Raw genomic sequence first — 25,852 nt, forward strand, 5'->3', positions numbered from 1 at the left:
TGTCAGGGTATTAAAAGCAACTTGCTCTGCTTCCAGGAACAACCCCTCAGTCCATCCTCAGATTGCATTAGAACAGGTAGTTAGCTTTGGGGGGATGAGAGAGTAAAAAGCTTTAGTGGCAAGGATGACATTAAGATATGCATTGCTTCTGACTTCAGAAGTCATGAAGGCTTTGGGTCCTGAGCCAGGCATCCCACAGGAGAACATCCGACAGACCCCTATGTGATCACTTCAGACACAACAGCAACAAAAGGATCTATTGACATACAGAGCTGGCAAAAAATGGCAAAACTGTCTCAAGAAGTATTGTTTTCTGTTTAACATTAGAGAAGTTGATCTACAACTGTAAGTTTCTTCTATTTTCCTCAGTGCTACTGGATAGTCAAATGGTAGCAAAAAACATAACTAAAATAAAGCCTATTTTTATAAGCAAGTGATCAGCTGTCTCTGCTCCTCCAGTGAGTCCAGGCAACTGTAAAACACCTTTTAATGAGCTGCACACTCATTATGATCTCTTATTCCTAGGAATTAAACCACAGGTGCAGAAATGGTCCCATCTGGTGCAAAATGCAGCAACCTCTTTGCTTTGTCAATAAAGACATCAACAAGTTCATGACTCTTGGCTGCCTACTGCCTCTCCATGGAGATCCAGTACGAGTCTGACAGGCGAAGTGAGGGCTTTACTCTGGTCTTCCATACTGCCTGGCCTTTTTCCTTCCTCCCACTGCTGAGTCCTGCCCTGCCCAAGCCACCCCTTCCCCCCTAGCTTTACTCTCCACCTCCTGCTATGAACCTTCTCCCTAAGGGAGTGCATTTCCCAGTTTGACATCTGCTGTGTAAAAGAGATGGAGGAAGGGAATGTATCCAGGGAGGAGCATGTGGGAGGAAAGGCAGATTAGAATGAATCTGAGATCAGCCATGTGAGGCTGTTTGCTGGGTGACCCTTGCTCCTGCCTCTTTTGTGATAATCCAGGTCTCTACAACAGTAAAATTCCACTGGAGCATAAGGAGAGGCTGCAGCCAAATTCACCTCCAGAGCTGGCCCTAGAGTTGCAGGCTGTGCAACTCACTCCCAAAGGAGACAAAGTGGTCTCCCAAATAAACATACAAAGAGTCTTCTCCTACTTTCTGGAAAGAAAGAAAGAGAAAATGCTGTTGTTATTACCTTTAAGAAATATTTAGGAGATACTAAGATGCCACAGATTAGGTTCTCTGCAAATACTCAGATAGCATAATCTTTGTATTTATACATTATCTGCAAAAAAAGCTATAAAGTTTCCATATTCAGCCACGATTCAAAAATACCACAACAAGCAATTCCTGGAACTGCAGATCTTTCATTAAGAATATCTTCTAGTGATGTGTATATAAAAGACTATCTATAAATTGTAGGATTTTTTTTTATGGATGTCCTATGGAGCTACCATCAGAACTCAGATCTTGACATTTTGGAAAATAAAGGACGGTACACCTGTATTATCATTCATTAGTTCTGTTGTTAGCATTTGTCTTCACAAAAAGATGCATTGGAAATTCAGTTTTTTTTTTCCTCTTAGTAGCCATAATGGTAAAGTTGTCAAAATACCTAGATTGAGAACACATCAAAATCATTTTGTTTCAAAATCAATAATGTTTCAATATTTGAAATAGAAATATAAAAAGGAATATTTTGCAGCTCTGTTCCTTGGCTCCAGTTTTAGGTTGGATGTGGAGTTGCCTGCTCTGACTCTGCCTGTTTTAATCCTGAGCACAAGTGCTGCACAGAATATTCAAAAAGCTGCATAAAAGCCTGCTGGGGGCCAAGTCCAGCATTACTGCATTTGCCATCTGCGAGGAAGCATAACTAAGATGTTGTGCTGCCTTTGAATCCTGTGTTGGCATACTGGTGCATGTGTCTGTCGGCTTAGGGCACCCTGCCTCTTGTTCCCATCAGTAAAGAGAATATATGCCTTTTGCCAAGTCTTAAACCGACAGAGATTCAGACAATTTGATCTTGTCAGTCCTATAGTACATGGGATTTATCCCTTTGGTCTTGTGTAAGGGTCATATTTAATAGAAAGGAATTGTCTATGATCTTAAGACACCAGTTTGTGCAAAAGGCTGCATGGAAGGGCATTTCAGGAGGAAATCTGCTCAAGAGGAGGTTTCCTCTCCTGCGTCCCTGGTGCCCAGAAGGGATGTACCTCCAGCTATACCTCCAGGTGTGCAGCATTCATTTCTGCCAGCGTGCACTGCTGGCTCCTCTGTGAGCTGCTGGGCTCTCTGCTTCCTTGGGGCTCTTTGGAGTGGTGCTGGGAGGAAACAACCCCTGGTGTCTTGAAGGCTTGGGGATTGTAGCCAGGTCTGCCTGCACAGACATAGGGGAGGGAAGGATCTTGTAGCTTGCCCTCTGGCTTGCTGCTGGTGCAGCTGGATGCAGTCTGCTCCAGAATTAATGTGATGCAGGGTTTGTGATTTTTTTTAACCTAAAGTGATTAGTCAAAACACTTAAACAATGCATTGACGCACACTGGAAACTCTTTCCATCCTGTCTGAGGAGCCAAAAGCAGAGTTATCGGACGTCATTCCAAGAATGTGCCTTTAAGGTTAAGAATGTGCAAAGTTTCTCGATATCAGAGAAAATTTTGAAGATGTCTCGCATCAAATGTTTCCTGTTTCTGTTGCAAAACATAAAAAAAGAACTGAAAAAAATAAAGCTGTGCGGAGCAGAGGGTTTGTCTTTTTATGAAGCCATACAGATCATGGCTGTATCTCCATCCTGGATCAGGTTTTTGAGTGGATGGTCCATTTTCTCATGTTAACTCAGCACAGATGACTGCCACCAGATCCTTTCACTCCCCACCAACTTCATATCTTACACTGAACAGCTAAGAAGAAGAGGACTTGGAACTCTATTTCAAACACTCTCTCTCTACAGGGGCAATTAGTTATTCTAGGTTTCAGTTCTTGGCCTGTAGATTATTTTTCAGCATAACTTTTGGCCACCACCTACAATTTGTTTGGATGCTTGTTTGTTTCTCAATGAGCGTACTATGCAATGTGAGTGTTTTGGTAAATCCCTACAGCAACACTTGGTCTAAACAGTGAGTCCCTCTAACACTAATCTATTTTCTTCTCTCTTATCAATTTAATTCACTTTGGTAGAAATTAGGCTGTTGGCCCATGTGTCAAAAAAGTTCACACACAAGTGGAAACCATCAACTGTGCTAATTGTACCATTAGGTCTGGCTTTTGATGGTGCAGCTCTGAGCATGAACAAAACTGGCAGGGAACCAAGCGTAGACAAGCTATCAGAGAAAAAATAATTTAGTGTACCTCTGGGGCAAGCTACTGGCTTCCAGGTAGTCAGATAAAACCAGTCTTTTCTGCCAAATTCTCTCTTGTTCTGTTTTGCGATGACAATCTGAGGTACAAAGGACGAATTGTAGCTCAGCTGCTGACCAGTATTACAAGGAAAGTCCTCTTCTCTGCTTCTGCTCTGCTGTTGGTTGTACCAACACATCTATGGCTGGAGCCAGCTCTTGGGGTCAAGCTTAGAGGGATATGTAGTCCACTTTGCCAGCTTCATGCCACCTGCCAATACTCTCACGTCAGGACTCAGTCTATCAGACAAAGCTGGCCTCATGGAGCTTTGTGTATGTTATAGTGATGTCTGGCCACTGTATGAACCTGAGATCTGTCTGGCCTGGCAGTGAATTAGAGAATGCTAAGCTCTGCTTTAGAAATCTTTGCTATAAACTAGATGCCAGGTGAGGTAGGCCAGTTCTAGACTACAGAAAGAAAAAGAGTGTTTGGTTACTAAGTTTTTCCTAGAAAAATGTCTTTAAAATTTTTTAAAATGTCTTTTATCTCTGATAATTCCTGAGAAAATGAAGAGCTGAGAAGCCTGCAGCAAGATCTGTGGAGTCTATTCATACAGTCTGAAGCTAGAAAAAAATACAGAAAACTACAAAGCACAAGACTTTAAATTTTTTAAAAACAAGCTTTGTGTCATTGGGATTACTGTGTTGAATGTTTGCATTTGGATCAGACTTCCAGTCTCTTTCCACGTTTATCTGTGATATGTATAAAAAAGTTCATTAGTCAGATACACTAGACTAAATGCTGTTGTCAGTCATATTGCTGCAAATTTGAGATCTTTTTTCTATGTCTGAAATAATGACATGAACATTGATGCAGCTGAGAGCAGAGTTTGGTTCCACTTCTCTACACAGAGTACAAGAGCAAGAAGAAAAAAGGTTATCTTGTAACAGAAATACTAAGATGAGGAAGAACACTACACAAGATGCATAGATAATCAGAATGGAGAGTTGGAAATTTAGAGTAGATAATTTAAAGCAGAGGAAGCATTCTTCCCTCAGCTCTTCCACTTTTTTTGTTGCTGAGATCTTAGGTCGGGAACTCTACTTGGAGAATTTTACACTCCAGACTGCTCATGTTGCCCTAAAAGGCGCATACTACAGTCTCCAGCATGATGAAGGGATGTGGCTGGGGAAGGATAGAGGAGGTGATGCATAAACATGGTCAGCCACAGTGATTCTGCAATTCTTGGTTCCAGTAGTTTTCAGAACTGAGAACACACGAAAGTCCTGGATTGCCCCTTTGGCCTGAGCTCCTTTTTTCATCCTTTGCACACTGCCTACTAGATGTTTCCATTAAAAAAAAAATGTGTGTCAGAAACAGTTGATATCCCTGAAACAAGATTATATGATCTGGTGCCTACTGCAGGAGAGGAGTAAGGGTTCTATACTCTTGGTGCAACCCTGTTTATTCATAGAAAATCCTGTCTCTCTGAGAAAGAAAGAAAAGCATAACCAAACTAGCAGCTTCCATTGTGCACAATACCCACATTTCTCTTTCCAGCACAAATCTCTCTTTGACTCTGGTTTCACAGAACAAAGCACCTTGCAGCAATGCTGGCTTACAGTGTTCCTGCTTCTAAGCATGGTACCAAGCTGTGAATTCAGTTAGGGAATTGATTTGACTTAAGAAAAACTTGCAAAAATACCTTGCTGTTTTCTTAAGCTGGATAAGTCTGCCAACCCAATTCAAAAGGAGCTCCAGCACAACTGAGGGAATAGCAATAGCACTAGATTTAGCTCTCTGTTGTGTGAAGGAACTACAGTCTGAGCAAGTCTTAATGTTTCTATCGATCCAGGCTTAAAGACAATCCCTTGTCTCTGGATTGCCGTGTGTTGCTATGTCCTAGTGGGAATGTCAGAGACAGCAGAAAGCTCCAGGAGAGGATAAGGGGAGTGCCAAATGTGTAGCAGCTGCAGGACAGCCATCTCAGGAGAATTTCATTCAGGGAAGTCTCATCCAGTTTCACCCAGAAAACAATATTCCTTAGTCAGGATCTAAATACAAATGCTACTTTGAATATTTAGCTAATGCTTTCATACCAGTCAGCAAAAGTGATGGCAGTCACTTCATGTAAAACAACACTCAAACTTATATGAAATGGCTTTCAAAGTCACTATTGAAAAGAAAGCCAGGCTAAGTCTGCCAGGTTTGGACAAGCAGTGAGCTGGGTGTATCATGAGCTCTGCACCTTCTCCCCCAGCTATACACTTTTTCTGTACCAACTGCCACTCATCCAAAATGACATATCAGCAACCTAACAGCAGAAACTTCAAAGCCTGTGCCTAACTGTGGTTATGTTTCCTTCTCCAATTCTCTGATATCTGGATGACATAAGTATCCTTCAATAAGTTTTTCATCCTTCAAAGAATGCCCCACACTGATGTAATCCACTGTCAAATGTTAGATCAGCTAGAGGCTCACTTTGAATCAACAGCAATGTAAGATAGTCAATTCTCATGGGAAACTCTGGTAACAGCACACTTATTTCAGCTCTAGAACTGGTAAGAAACACATGTATCATTATAAAGTATAAATAAGTACATATTTTTAAACAAAAATTGTTGGAAAAAATATTCCCCTTTCTACTTTTCTGCCAGGATATGAATGGAGGATGCTGTTTCTTTTGAAAGGCAGGATTAGAGCTCCTACAATTTCTGTGCTCCTTATCACGAGTCACATAACAGAAGACAGGTCCTTGCTCTGAGTGTTAGTGATACAATCTCTTTGTACAAGAGAAACACAACAGCTGGAATTCAGGTCCTGAAAAAGCCCAAATATAAAAGGAAAGTATCTTTGAGTATAGTTAAAAAAAAAAAGAGCAAGCTTTACAAAAGCTTTCTGTGTTGGACTAGTTTAGCTGCTGATGATATACAGAGTAAAACTTCCTTTGGACTCAGCAGAACAAGTAGCTCTGCTTTGAATGCCCAGTAAAGTCCAACACAATAGTTATCTACAATTATTAAGACTTCCTGTATGTTAAGACATTTACCAACTTGAATATTTAATTTTGATGACTATCAGATTTTTCTCTTGCATATTTCTTATTCTTTTGTAACACATTTTAGATACTGTGTCAGCTGCAAGGCACTTTCCAGACAGATGTGTAAGACTTCTGTTATTGAGGCTAACGTACAAATACATGAGACCTAAATTCATTCAGAGACATTTTAAAGAAACTCCTGTTACTTGACTGATTTATGGTTCTTCTGGAACTCACCTATCCACTCGTAGCTGGCAGACAATGCTCAATGCATCTACAACTCCCTCTTCCTTCAACTGGTGACAACCAATGGCTGTGGCAATAAAACATCCAGTTCTTCCTATGCCAGCACTGAAAAGAAGGCAAAATTTAACAAGTAAAAGGAGCTCACAGACCAAAGAATTAAGTGGAAAACACCAGAAAGATAGGAAAACACTAAAAATAGGAATCATGAAGTTGCTAGGATCAACCATTCCTAGGTACATGACTAGCAAGGGTAACTTCTCGGCTCATTCTCTTAGAGAGAAATGAAAGGATACCACACTCCAGTAGTTTACCTGTTGTGTGTTATTTGTGAGGCTTGTCCATTTCCAGTCTGTACACAAGTGTAAGGTGAGAAAAATAAACCCCTTTTGCACCATAAAGTTCAAATATTCTGTGACCCAGTCTTAGCAAACAATGGAGATATACACTGAGCTGGTGGAAAAGACTACTTAAAGGCAAAAGACAGTAGGGCTCTATGTTCAAAGCCCTAAAAGCTACCTGTCCCTCTAACCATGAAGATAAAAAAAGATCAAACCCATTCTAATGGAGCTGACATTCTCTCCCGTGATTCTGCAGGAAGGAAAATGATTTGGTGCTGCAACTCTCTAGGTTTTCTTGATGCCTGCTTGGAAACTCCCATTTTGGCATTATCTTTACTCCCTGAGCCTCAAACACCTTTGAAAAACTGTGCCTCCCTCTTTCTTGCTTCAGCTCTATGGAATTCAGTACAATCTCTTCCTCATCATGCTACATGGCAGGAAAATGTGGGGCAGACAGTTAAAGCATAAAGTCAGGGGCCCATGGTCTACATGCCTGGCTTTAGAGGAAGTATTTAACCATTTGGTGTCTCACTTTCTCCATCTGTGCAATGGACATGAATGCTACGTCATAAGAGTGCTGCAAACGTTATTTAAGTTAATGCCAGGAAAAATAGGCTGAGTGCCTGAGATGTAAGCTGAGTGCAAACTGGTACCAGTAGTATGTCCATTTGCTACAGCTGATACAAATCACTACCGACTCACTGTAGATTGAAAGATAGGAGTACTTCAGGGAATCAAGAACTCTCCCACCTGGAAGTAAAATTTTCCAAGAGGATTCAGCAATACTAAATACATGAGGAAGTCTAAGACATCCATGAGGGGATAATGAGAAGTAAAACTGGCAGCATAAGAAAAGATTGCATGAGCAGAAACTCCTGAGGTGACAGCTTGTCTTCTTGGACATCAATATCTGTGAGATAAATGTATCCAAAAGGAGAAGGAGCTCGTTTATAAAGAGGGATTTGCAGAAAGCAATGTAATGCATACCCTGTTTTTCTTCCTCAAAGTACTTTGAAGTTCTTGAAAGTGGGCTAACAAGTTTAAGCACTAACTTGACCATATTGAAGGGTTATTTTTAGTTCTTTCTTTTTCTTTCTTTCTTTTTCTTCTTCTTTTTTTGTGGATTAACTGTTCTTAGACAAGTTCTTTATATGTATTAAACAAAGGCAATTTAAAAAAATGCATCTTCTTCCTCAGCTCACAATACACATCCTATCTTTTCACCTAGCTTTATTTCGGACACTACAAGATAAAAATGACACTCCCCTAACATTCCTTTCCTGGCATATCTGGACAATTGGAAGGCTACTTGTTTTGAAGTATCTTCAACCACCCAACCTGATAACACTATATTTCTGTTTTTCCCTTCTTTTTTTAGGGGTGTAAGGTGTAATAGTTCATTTATAATAGTTCTGATCTGTTAATTTGGAGTGTAGGATATTGGACTGTCAGGCTTCGGGGATTTAGAGATTTAGGAAGTGTCCTTTTTCTAGAACATACGCACTAGCTGAGTGTAGCTGGTGAGGAAAGAAGAATAAAATTTTCTAGCAGTAAGTATAATAGCATCAAGTTTCTGAGCATGACAATTTTTATCCCTCATTCTCATTTAAGAAACACATGCAAGTCCTCCAAATTATATGCCAAGCTGTTACTTCTTCTAGGAAGTAGAAAATACCTTTGGTACAAAGTAAGTATTGTATTGTGTGCCAGATTCTCAGTCAGCTTGGTTTCATTGACTCAGCAGGCCTAAATTAGTTTCAGATAAATTAGTTCAGATTTTCTGTGGCTTTGCTTTAGGTAGCCATTTAAGAAAACAGTTGCAAATTTACCTGCAGTGTACAATTACAGGCCCTCTGCCAGGTGATTCCATCCTGTCCTCTTCTACATCCAGCATGAGCTGCAAAAGAGGCTGAGCACTGTCTGGGGTTTTGTGGTCTGGCCAGGATGTATACCAATAGTGTTTCACGCTCTGGGACTGACTCCCTTGCTGAAAATAACATTAACATTTTATATGCACACTTGTGGTGAACAAGTCTTTTTATTTCTCTCAATGTTACGGTAGAAAGTCAGTAAAAATGTTCAGAGAGATTTATTTATTTTTTTATTACACTGACTGATACAGTTTAGGAAAACAGACATGCTTCCAGGGAAAAAATTCTAAATAGAAATTTTACCTGTGTTTCCCTACCATTTAAATTCTATTCCGTCCATCTCACTACTGCCTTTGCTTTCTTTATGGTCTGTTGGAAATTGTCAGAGGCTTCTGTTAGCCCATCAATGGTAACTAAAGAGATGAGCTTAATCAGGGCCTCTGATTCTCTCTATATTGTTAAATGTTTCTGCTGTCTTTTTTAGAGCATTATCATAAGAAGTCTGATACTAAAATTAGAATAGTATACAAGGTAAAGGTGCAGAAGAACTGCCCTACTAAATCAGTCTAACATCTCAGTTCCTCCTGTTATTCTTTCCAACAGAGGCTGCTACTGCTTACTTTAACAGCCAAAGGGGGTAAATGTAGACTAGAGTAATCTGAACGCTTCTAATCCAGACAATGTGGCTTCTACTCACTTCTCACTGCCTGGACTGAAACATCAAACAGATTTTCCCAGTTCATTATTTATTGCAATGTTCTGTCACAGAATTTAAGATTATGGAGAAACTCACAAAGAAGCATCTGGCTTACTCTGCACAGTTAGTGTTTAGTCAGAACCATGAAGCTTGAAATGTGAAGCTTTCTTTATATATTCCTTATATTTTTAGCTTTTGAAATGGGCTATGGATGTACTCAACAGATGACATGAGCAGCTTATCTTTTTCTGAATTATGCTATATGTTCACTAGTTCTTTCATCAAACTAAAATCCCTTTACATTGCCTTGCCAATTTTAAAAGGGCCTCAAAGCAAATTGTTTTGAAAGGTGAAATTTACACTCTTTTTGAAACCTTTTTTATTGCCAGAATGATGCAAAGTAGCAATAGGAAAAGTGTTCCACAGCTTTGGTCTCAATTACACCTTTCAGCTGTGAGCTTCATAGTTCAGTTATTCCTCACATAAAAATTCATGACCATTTCAAAAAGCATTTAACTTCCTTTAACACTGGAAAATAAAGTATTAGAACAATGCTTCTCAGCAGATACAGATCGTTACCTTTATTGTAAGCTGGCGGACAGTATAGTTCTCACATTCTTTCACGCTGTTAACAAGGACTTCAACCTTCCCATAGATTCCTCTTTTCTCTGGCCAATAGAGTACACATTTCTGAAAAGCAAACATCAGTATTGTCAAATAACCGGAGTCTGGAGCCATACCAATATCTAATTTTTAACAGTATGTATTTGTCTGAAAAGTTCAGACAAATCAATTCAAGATTAATTCAACTTAGGTGTTATTCATGTCAAAAGCTTTCCTGGCTTCCTAATAAATGGTTTAGGCCTGATTTTCAGGATCTGAGTATTACATTTAGGGACCCCCATCACTGAACAGTTTGAATAGTTTGTTTTTGTTTTTAAAAGTTTAACGAAGTTCAGTTTAAAAAAACTATTTTACACATCAGAATTCAAGATGGATTTTTCCTTAACATTTTATAATTCATTGAGTTAAATCCTAAGATTTGTTCAGTTTACCCTTATAGGTTTTATAATATATTTGGTATATAATACCTATAAAATATTTTATATATATATATATATAGAGTGTGTATACATGTGTGTGTGTGTGTATATATATATATATATATATATATATATATATAAAATAAAATAGGATTTCCTTCTGAGCTAGATATTCAGAATTTGTCCTCTCCACACCACACATTTTACCCTGTTTGCTATCATGAGCTCTGATTCAACAAAACATATATATGTCCTGACATCTTATTGAAGTCAATGGGACTTAACATACAAGTTAAAGTGTTTTGCAGAATCATGCCCTAAGTTGCCCATCACATTACTTACTGGCAATGAAGATTAAAAAGATGCATTGCTCAGCTACAGTTACACAAAATCATATAAAGACAGAGAGTTCTTAATGAACCAGTAAAGTGTTATATTATTTCAACAATGTAACTGACAAGCACTACTAAAAAGGAGATGAAGAACTAGGATTTACTAAATGGACCCTTTTATTTCCCTGCAATACCTTGTTGATATTCAGGCTAATTGCAACTTTATATTAATTTCCATTACAGTATCTCTGTACACTAACTGAAAGCAAACACACCTGTTGTACAAATACTTTGCTAAAAAGAGATGCTCATTACCTTAACAGAGTAAGGTACGAGAAAGCCACATTTTCTAAAACAATGTTGGACAATCTGCCTAGTTTTATTCATTAATTTAAAAAAAAGAACAACCAAAGAAAATTTTATTTTTAATGTTCAAGACACAGGTCAAAAATCACTCAGAGAGCAGATAGTTCTCCAGAAATTAGAATGCTAGAAAGGACTTGTCTGTATTTCCTTAAAAACTCTTGCTGAAGAGGCTAGTATATATTCAGAAAGCAGCTTATATTACACAGCAAAATGAAATAATCATTTTAATTTAATTCATAGCCATAAAACATAGTTTCCAGCAAATCCTGCTAAAAAGCAAGGAAAAAAAATTAAATGTCACAGTGAAATGCAAGCCTTTACCACCAGGTGTGATCTTTAAGCTGCTACTCTACTTGACAACCCAATAGCTGATTGAACTGAATGAAAATATCTCTGTTGTATAAATACTTTTCTAAAAATAGATGCTCATTACCTTAATAGTGTAAGGTGTGTGAAAGCCACATTTTCTGAAATAATGCTGGCCAATCTGACTGGTTTCGTTCAAATTCTGTCTTTTGGAGAGTTACTCGAACATCCTAAATTCGCTGTCTCCCCGAAGACACCAAGAATGGCAACAAAATACTCAGAAATTTGTATGAAAAAATGTGTTCCCGAGTTCCACAATCACCCCATGTGACACACATAGCTATTATCATCCGTGAGATCTGCAATTCATGCCCCTCCCTGGGGAGTGTAGTTTTGCCATGCTAATACGGGAAAGAGAAAAGTCTAAATACACAATTGTACTCTGACAATCAACAATAGTTCAGTCAACCCCTGCGACTTCTTGATAAATGAAAGTATGCTGCACTGACTACAAAGACTTCAGGCAGTCCATAAGAGTGTTTTTCTTGACTCTCTCCCAGCACTGCAGTTGGCAACTTGCACTGGGTGGACAATGAAATGGGACTGTTCATTAAAATAGCTTTCAATTAACATCCCATCTACATTTAGTAAGATACAATGGATTATTTTTAACACACTTTCAAGAATTCTATTTGTTACTGCTTTAAAAAAAGTCTTGAAAATATAGCTGGAATCAGCTGGTCAAGGCACTTCTACCAAGACAGGTATTTAGGAAAACTAATGTGTTTTTGAAAGTTTATTATCATCAAGGCATTAAGAAGGAGATGGGAGAGGATAAAGATATCAGACACACAGATAATAATGTAGAATCTCTCAGGAGCATCAGTACAAAAAGTGGTAAATTATTTCTAGCTACTACTTATACCTAAAAAAACCAATCCATTAGAATTAGATAAGTATTTTTTCAAAAGCCAAACATGGTGGTTAGGAAAACTAAACTGCTCTTTAGCCTCATTTCTTTAATCAGTAAAGGCTTACTTGCTTTTATATATTTATATGCATATTTCGAAAGGGAGGAACTGATTTGTTCTTATCACCATTTAATCCTCTGGTTTTTGTGATGTTACTGATTCTGTTCCCTGCTGTTCTTTCAGGCTTCTTTTGGTTTCCTGTTAAGCATATTCATCTTCTGCAGTTCTCTCTAAACAGGTCACATATTTCTGTGAGCCTGACATTGAATGTCCAATCCTCTATGTAGTCCACAAACACGTGAGAGGTATAAGCATGATTTTTAAAAAGATGCTTAAGATCAAATTAAAAAAAAAAAGAAAAACAAAAAACAACCAACTTCATGCCAACTAAAAGCCTGGGAAGCTTCTGTGTTCGTGTGGAAAAAGTCTCATCTTCCTGCCATCTTTCTGATCCTTTCCAATTCCCCCTCAGGATTCATTTCCATCAGCTAACTCTCTATAACTGCCCTTGGCTGCTGATTATCTCTTTATCTGGTCCCTGACCTTTTTTTTTTTTTTTTAATTAAAAAAAAAAAAAAAAAAAACATTCCTTGGCCAGAGCAGGAAGTTTATGCAACAAACAGTATCTCAGACGATCTTTCATGTTTGTCCTTCCCTCTCTGGCAGGCTGCAGCGTTAGGTTGCCAGTCCCCCGTCCTGCCTCCTTGCGTGCTCCGTTCCTGCCTGCCAGGTGCCAGCGTGCCTGGATGCCTCCCTAGGTGGTGCGCCAGACTTCTCACTGCGCCTGCCACCGGCAGTTTTATCACGGTCGCTCTGTGTTCAGTGGCACACGTTTTTCTTTTTTTTTTTTTTTTTTTAACTTGCCAGAAAGTGCTTCTATTACAGTCTGTTTCCCCCAAACAATTCTGCTGAGTGGAGAAAAACTTTCTCAGCTCACGGGGTATTTAGCTGTTTACATTCTCCGGCATTGGACCCTCTGAACCAAACTGCTTCTTCAAATTGAGTTGTGAAGAGTGTGTGTGTGGTGGTGGGGCACAGATGATTAAAGCTAACGGTTTGCCTTTTAATAGTTCTCAGATATTTTGCAGATGCTTTACTTCAGCTTCAGTTCTTTTCCTGCTTATTTTTCCTTACAGCTGTGCAAACATATTTATACATTAAATGTCCCAATAATCAGGCCAACATGCAAAAGTAATGAATAATTACAGCAAAGCTTCATTTGCAAAATCCCTTTTTGCTCCTATCCTTATTTACTGTCACTACTAACTCAAGCATGAGAGGTATACTTTAAGAAGGCTTGCAGGATTTGCCTTCATCTACTCAAATCCTCAAAACTAGGACCAAATCTTCTTAAGTTTTTCCAAAACCCAAGACACATCTATGGCACCAATACTTAACTAATAAGTAATCTTCAAAGAGGCTTGTGTGAATTCTACAAAAGGCAGGATTCCCAATTTCCAATAGTTACTTTTCTATGCATAGTTAAGAGTGCCTACACAACTGAGAAAAAAAATGTTGCATAAAAATGATACGAGCTTTAAATAGTAAGTTAACAAGATTGTACTAGATAAGTATTTGAAAATGGGCATTACATTATCTGTGTTGAGTAACACATATTGTTTAAGGCATCTATCAGAGTACTAGCCTTTTCTTCTTGCAGAATGCTGCACTGTAATCTTTATTTATGCATTCAAAAATATGTTTCCTTGTTCATATGTAAGGTTGCTAGTTTGTTTTGAAGGCAAACAAAATGCATATTATCCATGGAATATGTAGCATAACTATGAAAAACAGCTGATAAAAAGGAAGCCTATAAAGTAGTGTATTATCATTTCAGATATTTGTTGAATTTCTACGGTTCATTTGTCTTGGCTAAATGATCTGTTAAATTAATGATTAAATTAAATTTGCACATGCTCCATGGATAATGTTTTTCAAGATCAGATCCTAAACTATTACTGTAGGATTAGAGATGGTAACCTTCAATGGGTGATTTATCACATTCTCTTCAAATAGAATACATGATCTTCTGAAGCTAACTACTGCTTCTCAGTGACTACACAGGGTACCTAGATGACTATGTGAGATGAATTTTCCATCACATTAATCCTAAAATTACAGGCTGAAATTCCAAATTTCATATTTTTTTATTCACACAAAAGTTCCATTGCTTTTTACTCTGCTTACATGAGTAGGTGGACAGGTGGCTGCTCCAATCTGTTCAGACATTGTATAATTTTGAGTATAGGTTTTACAGATTCTGCTTAAAATACTCACTGAACCACAGTTCCTTTACCATTATTCTTGCTTACAAATCAACCTCCATTTGTTTACCAGACTCAAAATAAAGAGGGATTCAGAAAGTAGTTTAATACTCTAAATTTTGTCATACAGTTGAAATGAATATTTTGCTCAACACTCTACTTTCATAGATCTTTCGTACATCTTCATTCATTTTATAGAAGTTACCATAGCAAGTCCTAACCAAGTTTTTCATCTTATGAAAGGAATTAACTCGATACAAACCTACATCTATCATCATTTCACACAATTCTCATCATTGTCTTTTTCAAATTCATCCTATCAGTATATTGAACGAGGGCACTAAAGTCACAAATAATTTTACTTATGCTAAAGAAATGAATTTATTGTTAAGATTACTGCTTCTCATGTGTCTCATTTGCATGCTCCCTCACACATTATATGGAGCTCCTTCAGCTTAATGAAGACTGAGTGATGTTATAACAATTAAGGAATAAACCTAGAAGTCAGGTATGGTAGTACAAGGGCAGGCATCTTGGTAAAAAGTGTATGTAGATAGGCACAGGAGTACACTTTCAAATATGAATGTATTTGTATATGTGTATATTGCAAATGCACTTCCCCAAAAATGATGGAGGTACTGCAAAGCACAGGGAAGGAAAAAATAACAAGTGCTATTACGCTAAAAAACATCAGTTCTTCTCTTTTCAATAGGCAACAAATACTTCAGTGGAGAAGTTAATATGCTGAGCACAGTCAGTACCTGCTTTCTTTTCAGTAGCAAGTAAAGTTTTGGGAGCAATCAGTTAATGGTGGGAGAATTCCTAAGGTTTCCAGACAGGGCAGGACAGCTTTTGCAAACACAGCCTCTCTATATAGCCTGGGAACTATTTGAGATCCCCCACCCTTTCTATTAGGAGGAAATTACCACTGCCAGTCCACAACAATGCGGATAAACACTATAGCCCAGGGCCTGCGTAACTCAGGTAAACACAGCGTTTCCTGACATGTTGGAAACCACTGGGCATTTCTTTTAAGTCATTCTTCTTACACAGTGTCAGATGTAAGTGTTTAAACAGTCAGTATTTCCTCAGTGAAATACTTGTTCTTTTGGCCAGTTAGGTTCGGTTAAGTTTCCTACTTTTTTCAGAAATAAATCTTTAAAGTAGGCTTCTGGACACTTGATTGACTGAAATACAGTTTCAAAATGCCACCTGTTTTATAAGTACGTCTTTTACAGTACTGACTTCTACATACAGCTTTCCTAAAATTCACTGGATTTTAGAGTTAGAACCCAAAACTTGCAGCAATAAAGAGCCAAGCAGTGGTCAGGTACAGAGGAAAGGAAGTATGGTCCACTGAGCCCAAAGTTAACCTTAGCAGGGAGTTTGTGCTGTGGGAATGCACCAAGACTCTTGGTCCCTTCATCACTCAGAACAGAAACTTGGCCTGAATATACTCAATTTCTCGTTCCCCATGTGTATCTGAGGATGAAGGGCAGGGAGGTGAGTGAAGCAGGGGCTGCATGGGCCTGGTGCCTCCCTGACATGGTACTGAGACATGGTTGATGCACCTATCTGGAGCCAGGAAGCACTATCAAGTCTATCAGTTTAGATACAAGAGAGAATTCAAACTCCCTTCAGTTTCTCTCTTGCACAGAAGCCCTATAAACCACTTCTGTAATATTCAAACTTCCAAAATAGGGCTTTGTGTTGACCCTCTGCACAAGGGAGTCATTTTCACATTTAATATCTGGCAGTTACAAATACTGATTCTGACACTATCAGGGAAGGCCTGCGAACAATCTACATGGAATATTAAACGAAGCCATTAAAGATGTAGTTGGAAATTCATCCAAAAGTCACAGAATGTATAGTTAGTTGGCCATTATCAATTGAAATTCAATTGTCAAATGTGCTTGGTATTAATGTAAAGAGACATATTTCCATTCTGGTTAAATCTCTCCAGTGTATTGGCATTTGGGAGTCCAAGCAATATTTCTGGGTTGTACTCGATCATTTTTAAAACCTAGAATGTATACAAAAAATGCCATTACACGAAAGTGCAAACTCTGACCATGTAAGGAAATCTCTGATCAGAACATTATCCATTTAAACATCTATTTCTTGTATAAAATAAAGTAACAAGTAAGTACAGAGGTAACCAACTGGTAAGTGAGGCGTTTCTTTAAAAAATGAATCCAACAGGATAAATCTAGAAAACGGAATCCTGTTTTTTTTTCAACATATCTCTTGTGATCAATTCACAATCAGAATTTTTTTTTTTTTTTTTGGCTGCCTAACATTATTTTTCACAATGCCCATTACCACAATATCGGAGAGCCAGGCAACTGCCTGCATCCTTCCATATTTACTAAAGTTCTTTCTACCGGTTGCAGTCATTGGAATAATTTCTCAGTGTGGCTAGTTATCATACCTCATTCTTTTCTTTCAGCTTTGTGATCATGACAATGACAGGGCTGTCCTCTTGCCAAACCATTTGCCAGAAATCATTCACAGTATTAATCATGGGTCCCTGAGTTGCAATGAAAGCCTTCTCTTTACCTCCATATCCCTGGTTGAGAAACAGACAAAAAAGCATTTACTTTAAATTCAGGTGGTGGACCAAGACTGCAGGTGAACGTTCGAAAGAGCAGAAGGAAGAATCTGGAACCAAACAAAAGTTACTTGAACCAAAAGCAATTATGACTAACAGTAGAGCAGACCAGAAAATTTTCAGCAGAACAGTTTTTCCTCTGGAAGCTATCAATTCAACGGACTGAAATAGTCCTGAGAATATGTCAGTCTCCTTCAAATTTCCCTGCTTTCTTGGCTTCTTGTAGCTTACCCTGTCCCCCAAGTTGTTGGGGTTTTCCATCATCCAATGGTACTCTAATCTGTGGTTTACATTGTTGCAGTTTACAGCCACAGATACAAATGAGAGAGAACTGTAAGACTGGCTTCTATGAAGATAATGACAGGAAAAGAAATTTAAAACTATTTGAATATCTGTATAGTCAAAAGCTCTACTCTGCATCTTTGTTAAGTGATAACTATCTTTAATAAGATCTTATATAAGGGAAAGCTTATCCATACAGGGTGTCCTGAGACACACTGTCTCAAAGACTGTGCAGGTAAACAGTGCAGAAGCAGGACGGAGGGAAAGGCAGGAAGAAATGGAAAAGACAAGAAATTACTTTCTTATTTTTCATGTGAAAGGAACTTGTAAACTTGTGCTGTGACAAGGTGTCCCACAGTAACGCAGATCAGAAGAGACTGGCAATGTCTGAAAGGAATGAATGGATGGAGAAGAGCTGGAGGTGAAGCAGGAGCCTCTAACCACAGGTCTTCCTTTTGTGTGCTTTCACCCTGGCAACACTATCTGTGCTGTTATCCATTGCATGAAATGACAGTGTAGATCCTCAGCTGGTATAAACAGTCCTCGTACTATTGAGCAACTTGCCTGAATGTACTTTGTCAGTCAGCTGCGGCAGGATCCTAGCGAGCCTAATGATATTCCATATGTAGATGTGAAATTTCACTTCATCGCTGCAATGATTTTTTTTCTGAGATTGCTGGCAATGCCACCAGTGCCAGCAGCAGAAGCAGTCATTGTCTCTTAGCTAGTGGAGGGTGACGTGGGGGGAAGGAACACTTCACAGGCCTCAAAACTTGGTGGCCTGGCTGAGTGAACAGTTGCCCTGTTGCTCTTCATGGATGACCACTCCGCCAATGTCTTTGCAAAACACTGAGCGTACAAGATGTAGAGTGAGGCAGGGTAAGGGGTGTGGAGGATGTGTACATATATATTCAGGTGCTGTTGTTTAAATAAGCAGCATTATTGTTGAGCTTGGGGGCCAAATTTCAATTGTACTATTACATTTACTCCAGTTGAGGATCTAGCATATAACTCTAATTAAAACATTAAACTTTGCAGATAGAGAAATACACTTCTAAAACATTCTCAAAACAGTTTCTTAGTATTGTATTCAGCATATATTGTGCCACTGAGTTTAACAAGGCTCCATCTGTAGTCCTTGAGGATTATTTCATAGTTAGACACTTAGAAATAGTGCTTTACAACAGGATTCATGCTGGTAAAGTCTTTGTATCATGCAATCATTTCACATAGGGAGCAAATATGTGAAAGAGTGTGTGTACTGGTGAACATGTATACTTAATACATCTGATTATGCTCCTTTTCAGAAACTTGCTACAATATTTATTTAATTACTTAACTGAGGATATCAGAGCTATCAACTTATATAATATGTACTAAACACTCATCACCATCAGACTTTTTTGGAGATAATGTCACTATAGCGAGCAACCATGGAGCTTATATTAGCTTATCTAATCTTTTCTTTGCCAAAACACTTGGTATCTTTCCTGCAGTTAAAATGTAGATATCTTTTCCTAACTATAAGGCAGTAGGACCCTATAAAACAGTAAATACTGAGATAAATAGAAATTGTAATGCATGTGTTTCTTAATGCTTTTAATAAATTATTTGTTAAATTATTTCTGTTACTGCAACCGTTTTAGTACATTCATTGCTATGCGATCTTTACTACAAACAGCTCATGAGACTATTTCTAGCACACCCAAGTAGACAAAAAGATTAAGATTTGTCAGTGAAGATGCGTAGGAATAAAATGAGTGGCACCTTGGCAAAATCAGTTATTCAGGTGGAAAATCAAATATTCTGTCAAAAGCACATGAATAGTGTACATTTACTTACCCTAATGTAGTTAGCATTTATGTAGGTACTCAAGGAGTCAGATGGATTTTTTGGTTTCAAATACACTCTGCTTAGAGGATCTAAGAGCACAAGGAAGATGGAAATTGAAAAGAAAACCCATAATTAGAAGATTTCTCTAAAGAATCAAAAATTTGTTGAAGAAAATAATCTACTGTTATCTGGGGGTTGCCAAACACTAAAACATTACACATGAAATTCTTTCCTCTGCAAAGGATCAACATATGTAATGAAGGTAAACCTACACTGCACAAAGCTGGGCTCTGCAGAAGCATCTCAGCAAGCTGTGGGCATAGAAACAATGCTATTAGCTCAGGGCAGTATTCAGCAAGGTCTTGTTTGCCCCTTTTGCGTATCAGCTGACCTGCCTAGACTGTCTCTGAAACCTGTGTCATACCTTTGCATATCAACTCCTTTGGATGCCACTTAAATATCTTTGCATAGAGCTGTATTGTTCCAATGACTACAGCTGGATTTAGGAAAAGGCCTTGCTTTGACCTCTCTGCCTGGGGAGATCAACTATGTACTTTTATATCACTACAATTTTCAGTGCAAGAGGCTGGACTCAATGATCCATATCCTTCCCTTCAGTCTTGTGTTCTTATCTAACACAACCTGTGAACATTTCCGTGTAACAGCCTGGAGAAACGATATCAAGATACAGGAACTTTTTACTTCGTACTCTTCTTTCATTCACTGTCTTGGATGATCTTGAATGGAGTCAGGGGCAATTCTGTTGAATATGGAGCTAGGTGATCTCTCCTGCAAAGGAAGTTTTTGCTTGCTCATTCTTGATGCTGTAGGTCCCCCATGTATTAGGCTTTAAGAATAAGCTAGTAAAATCTCAATAACACAGTGTCACAGAAAGGCATAAGGAGGAGTGAGGAGCCCATGTTGTGGCTGTTTAGGGAGTCCTACTTTGACTTCCTCCACATCTTTTTGGGGAAAAAAAAAAGTTCCAGTTCTAACAAAATACGTAAACATTTCTCTACTGAAAAAAAAACTTTTTCTTCCAGTAATTTGCTAAATAACTAAGTAGAAACAGCAGCTTTTTTGACAGTTTCCATAAAGCTATTGGTTTGGAAACAGTCTGGAGAGCTGCTTTACTCAGTGGAATCCAGGCAAGGTGTTCAAAGAAAATACGTGGATGCTAAACTGCAGCACAGCATGATAACACTATTTATTACGTGGTCCTGCTGTTTACACCAAGGAGATTAATGATGTACATATGCTCTTCTTCCTACTAGCAAAATTATATTTTCACAGAGTTGCTTTTGGATTTCTTTTCTGACTTTTCATTCTGTTTGTAAGAACAAGATAAAACCTTTGCAAAACAAAAGAAGAGGAGGGGTGACCCCAAGCATACTTTATGTCCCGTTCCCACTGAAAGTCACAGGAGATTCTTGGGAAGGGAATGGGGTCACTACAGGGCCCAGGCCAATGTTTTGAAAGTATGTTTCTTAAAATGTGCAAATGGATGTATGTCTTCTAGTTCAAATCTGTACATGGAACTCTTGTCCTCTGTGTTAACAGCACAGTATGAACTCTAGTTAGCTTGTGTTCAAATATCTTTGTACTAGCTTTCCCAACCTTTTCACTTACAGCTTTTTTTTTTCCCCTTAACAATATGAGGACAGGAAACCTCTCATTCCTTTTCAGCACACAGTGATTATTAGCCATTTCCACAAATGCCTCAGGCTACGTGGCCTTGAAAAAACACCCGCTTCCTCTAGCTCACACAATGCCTGTGATTCTGATGTAGCCTGACCCCTACCTTAAAAACCCTTTCCCAAGCAGACTCAACAGCTTATTGACCATATCTTGGAATAAATTTCTCATGATACTACGGAGCTGCTAAATCAATGTCACAGTTACTTGCTTCCAAGTCCAATCAAATAAATAATCATTGCTTTGGAATGGGAATATTTTTATAAATTAACAGTCATGATCATTTATGAAATAGAGAAATGCTGTAAACTCAGCTCCGAAATGAGGAAAGCCTGAGTACTGCTAAAGATCTAGAGCCACTAACCAGTCACCATACACAAATGGAAGTAATTAGTTTACTCCTGAATGACAAATACCTTGGTAGTAATAATCTTTTTGTCAAGGATGGTAAAGTCTCAGAGTCTGAAGCTACAGAAGAAAGACACAGATGGTGGCTGCAAGGCTGAATTCATTAGTGTTTGCAAAGCATCTTGAAATGCAGCAGAGGTTTTAAATACAGTGTACTATAATTACAACTAAAAAATACTCCCTACAGTTCTGACTGAGGCAAAATTACTGCTGTTTTCTTCCATGTACCTAGGAAGTCTGGAAGAGCTTCTCCACTAGACTGAAAGAAGCTTCCTCTAACAAATTAATACCGGTGTGAATTTACCAGGCTGGACAAATAGGAGTTAAAGGGGCTGTAGGTGGCCCCCATGAGAACACCAAGTATAAGGAACATGCTGGGCCACATGTCACAGCAAGAGTGGCACTGTCAGACAGCCTCCCCTGATGCCATCAATACTGGAGATTCCTTCACTCCATGAACACCACTTTGTCATGAAGATCCAAGTCCCTTCTATTGCAAAGGCTGTAAACTACAGATTGAGCCTGGCTTGTTTTAATTCTTCTCTTTCAGACTGCTGTTGCATTATAAGTTCTTTAGGATGTGGGTATATTTGCATTTGTAGAATATACAGAATAAGTCCTTTGTTACTCTTGATTCACTTCTAGTTGCCTTGCAGAAGAAAGACAAAAATACTGTGGGAAGTGCTGTCCTTATGGTATTTATGGTTTTGTGAGCAGGAAAGGAAGGTGAAAATTCTTTGAGGCAGACTTTCAGCCCAAAAGATTCACAAATCTTTCAGATACTGAAATGTTTTGAAATTCATCCATCCCTACTTTGCTTCTTTATGTTTTTAGTCTATAAATGAATTATGGATACTAGTATTAATTGGTAAACATTGTAAGTGGGAATGTGGAAGAATCATGCCAGATTCTATTTCCAATCTATGCCAGGTAAGGAATAGCCTTAAAAATAATATAACAGGCTCAAAACAACTCATGTATAAAACACCTGTAAATTATGCATTACTTTTTAATCTCATCTGAATCATTTCCCAGTACTTCCAGTATGATCCAAGACTTCCTAATAGAAAACCTAACAGATTTACAGTGCTGAGTGTTTCTTCATTTTAAAATGTGCTTCAGCATTGGAAAATAAAAGTTTCATTCATGCAAAGGATATCTTTCTTATCTACTAGGAATAATGTTTCTCTAATATCCATTTGTATTTTTAACAGTGCAGTCTAATACAGATTAAATACTATAATTCTGGACTTTTACAAGTATTGTAGTAGTTATGAAACCGGTGACTTCAACTAGGATACATTTTATCAACTCACATGGAAATACAAAGAACTGTTTGATGAATCCATGTTGAATTCTGTTAAGACTAAACTATTTTATCTCCTTCCGCTTTGTAAATATCATTTTTTTCTTTAGTCTTTGTAAGCCTGCTGGTGATCCTACTGCCTTCATTAGGGAATAGGACTGGAGTAAATATGATAAAGTTCAAAGTTAGGACTGTACTACAAGCGAGTTTGAAAATTCTCAATATAAAGAGAACTGTTTCCCAGCATCTGTGTAGAAGCCTACACAGGAAAGTACTTTGTTCATACGATTTAGATATTAATTTCCCATTGTCTTTAAATGGAAAGCCAGCTTTAGCACAAGTAATTTAACCAACAGCTTGTGGATTTGTGGGTCTGACCTGCCAAGTGCTTTCCACCTTCATTTTACTGTGAATCTGCTCTTCTGCAATGACTGCTTTCACGTACACTTTTGCCCTGGGGGTACTTTTTAGAAAGAGGTAAGAAATGACATCAGGTTACCTTGGATGTGTTACACACATGAAGATGCCGACAGAATAGTTGGCTTTTATGTTAGGCTACTTGCTCCTCTGTAAGAGGATCCCACATATGCTCTGAAGCAGCATGGGAATTCTGCTTCTGGTTTGAGGCATTGGAAGGGAAAAAATACATGGCTTTGAAGCTGAGGTCGTGCTATGGAGACATGTAGTAGGGGCTGCAGGAGATAGAAGGCAAAGGTTTGATTTTGGAAAGGTGAAGGTGTGAAAGAAGAGGATGAACAGGGAGCACTGGGGCTGGTGCTCTACTGTAAGGATATAGTTGTGGAGACTGACTGGGAAACTATGAGTGTAGTACTGGGAACCTGGTCTGAGGAAGAAAGAAATGCTGTAAGAGGATAGCAGAGGGAATGTAGCTGAAGATATGGAGAGGAGTTAAACAGGTCCAGTAGATGGTATCTCAGAGAGGAGGGAGGGAAAAACATCTTTAGCATCTTGCCTCTGACCCTACACTGAAAAAGGCTGGTCTTGTTAGCTGTATCAGCATATTATTATAAACCAAATCATACTTAGAAAGCTGACAGAGGTATCCTTGCATTTGTATATGAGTGTTGGCTAGTTTATACTGCAATTGAAACATCTTTCATAGAAATGTAATATTTCCTATAATTTATAGTTGTCCTTACAGAACTAACTTTCATTAGGCATTCACTTCATTTCACACGAATGTGTCTGACTGAGCAGTATCTATTAATACTAACCTGCCCTCATGCAGCCTGTCACAGAATTATATATGTCAGCCTTATCTCTCAGAAAATAAGAACATCCTCCACAGTGCAGAGGGTGGAGCACGCAGGCTATGGCATTTTTAGGAGATAATCCATCAATTCAAATGTCACTTGTCACCACAGGTGCCCTGATTCAAGAGACGCACCCAGCACTGGGAATGGAAAAGCTGACACAGGCGTACTAAGCAATGGGTTGATATCATCTGAGCAGGAAATCAGGAAAGCTGTTCTATTTAATCATTCAAATCGTTTCCAAACCCTTCTGGACTGGGTGTGGGGTGTGTGAGTATTTATTATGAGCATATGCCTCAATCCTGAAAATACCTGCTTTGAAAAGGCTTGGTGCTAACACACAACAGACCCCTCGGCTTCTGTCAATGATGGTTATAAAGTGTCTGTCAACGAGTAGGTGTAGTGTACACAGACTGAAAAGGTGCTTCGGAGTTAAGGGCACATCCCAGCTAACTGCAAGTGAAAACACAAAGGCTTTCTGACTCTCAAAACATCAACTACAGTCCAACTGCTGCGACCCAATTCAAAACACATGCTGCCAGAAAATAGGATGCGTTGCATTTACAAGGTATACCTTGCAATAGCAGGGGGAGCTCTGACACTAGAAGTTATTGCAAGGCAGAGCTTATTCCCAAAATCTGGCCTGTAAAAAGGAGGGAGGCTTGGGTGATATCCTGATAGCAAACTCCTGCTTTCATCAATGGGGTCAGGATTTCACCCTCTGTATACATCCTGTTGATGCTGGGCCAAATACTAAGGTTCATTTAATTTTCTGATTACTTGGTGTATAACTTGCATACACTCACTTTCATTTATTTAATTCCCTTACATATCCATTTATTGCACTGACTGCACACAGTCTATTCTTTGCAACAGATGAAATAGCCTTGAAGTCAATGGGAATTTTACTGTTTATTGAAGGGAAGTGAGCATTTCACACACTGAATTTCTTTCACAGCTATGTATCACTTTTCTGAGACTAATCTAGCTGCTGAAGGCCATCATTTTTCATTAATTTGACTGCAAGGTCTTTGTACAATGTTATCAAACCACAATGCATTCAGGCCCACAGACAGAAATTTTGTCATTTAAAGTATGTGAATTTGTGTGATTACCGTACAACATTGGACTACAAGGACAGTATAGAGATGATCAGAAAACAAATTTGTAGTTGATGGGATATGCTGTCAATTTAAAGGTATTCTTCATTCCAAACCTAAACAAAAAAATGTGTTTAAATTTTTCTGTGATACCCTCCCACATATTTTGAATGACTGAACTTTTCTACTTTGATAATGTCAAAATATTACAAAAACGCAACTATTTATTTATATATTAATGCAGTATTAATATTTTTACAATCTATTTTGAAACTTTACATAGAACAAAATAATTAATAAATGAGAAGCAGAATATCTCATTATCCCCCAATAAATGTTACTTCCATTTCAGAGAAGCCTGTATTTTCAAGGAAAACTATTCCACTGAAAAGTTTTCAATCACCTCTAATTATAGCAAAGCAATTCTCACTAAGACAGGAAATAAATAATTTGGGCCAATGAAAATACAGAAGCAATGTAATGAAGCAGCAACAAGTTTACAGCAACTATGAGACAGTATTGTGTAAGCATGGTTTTCTTGCTAATGTAAAAAGATTTCAACA

General features: G+C 38.3%; 1 protein-coding gene across 1 annotated transcript in view; it reads right to left on the reverse strand.

Moving 5' to 3' along the window:
• The window catches only part of PTPRR (protein tyrosine phosphatase receptor type R), a 143,090-nt gene that overhangs the window by 2,078 nt on the left and 115,160 nt on the right, over positions 1-25,852 (reverse strand). The window contains exons 8-12 of the mRNA XM_062567759.1: positions 19,516-19,595; positions 17,212-17,349; positions 10,075-10,185; positions 8,757-8,914; positions 6,581-6,694 (exon numbers count right to left, since the gene is read on the reverse strand). Of these exons, the coding sequence (XP_062423743.1) occupies positions 6,581-6,694; positions 8,757-8,914; positions 10,075-10,185; positions 17,212-17,349; positions 19,516-19,595 (601 nt within the window). The remainder of the gene's footprint in view (positions 1-6,580; positions 6,695-8,756; positions 8,915-10,074; positions 10,186-17,211; positions 17,350-19,515; positions 19,596-25,852) is intronic.

This window comes from Rhea pennata, chromosome 1 (genome assembly GCF_028389875.1).
Source record: "Rhea pennata isolate bPtePen1 chromosome 1, bPtePen1.pri, whole genome shotgun sequence".
Taxonomy (NCBI): Eukaryota; Metazoa; Chordata; class Aves; order Rheiformes; family Rheidae; genus Rhea; species Rhea pennata.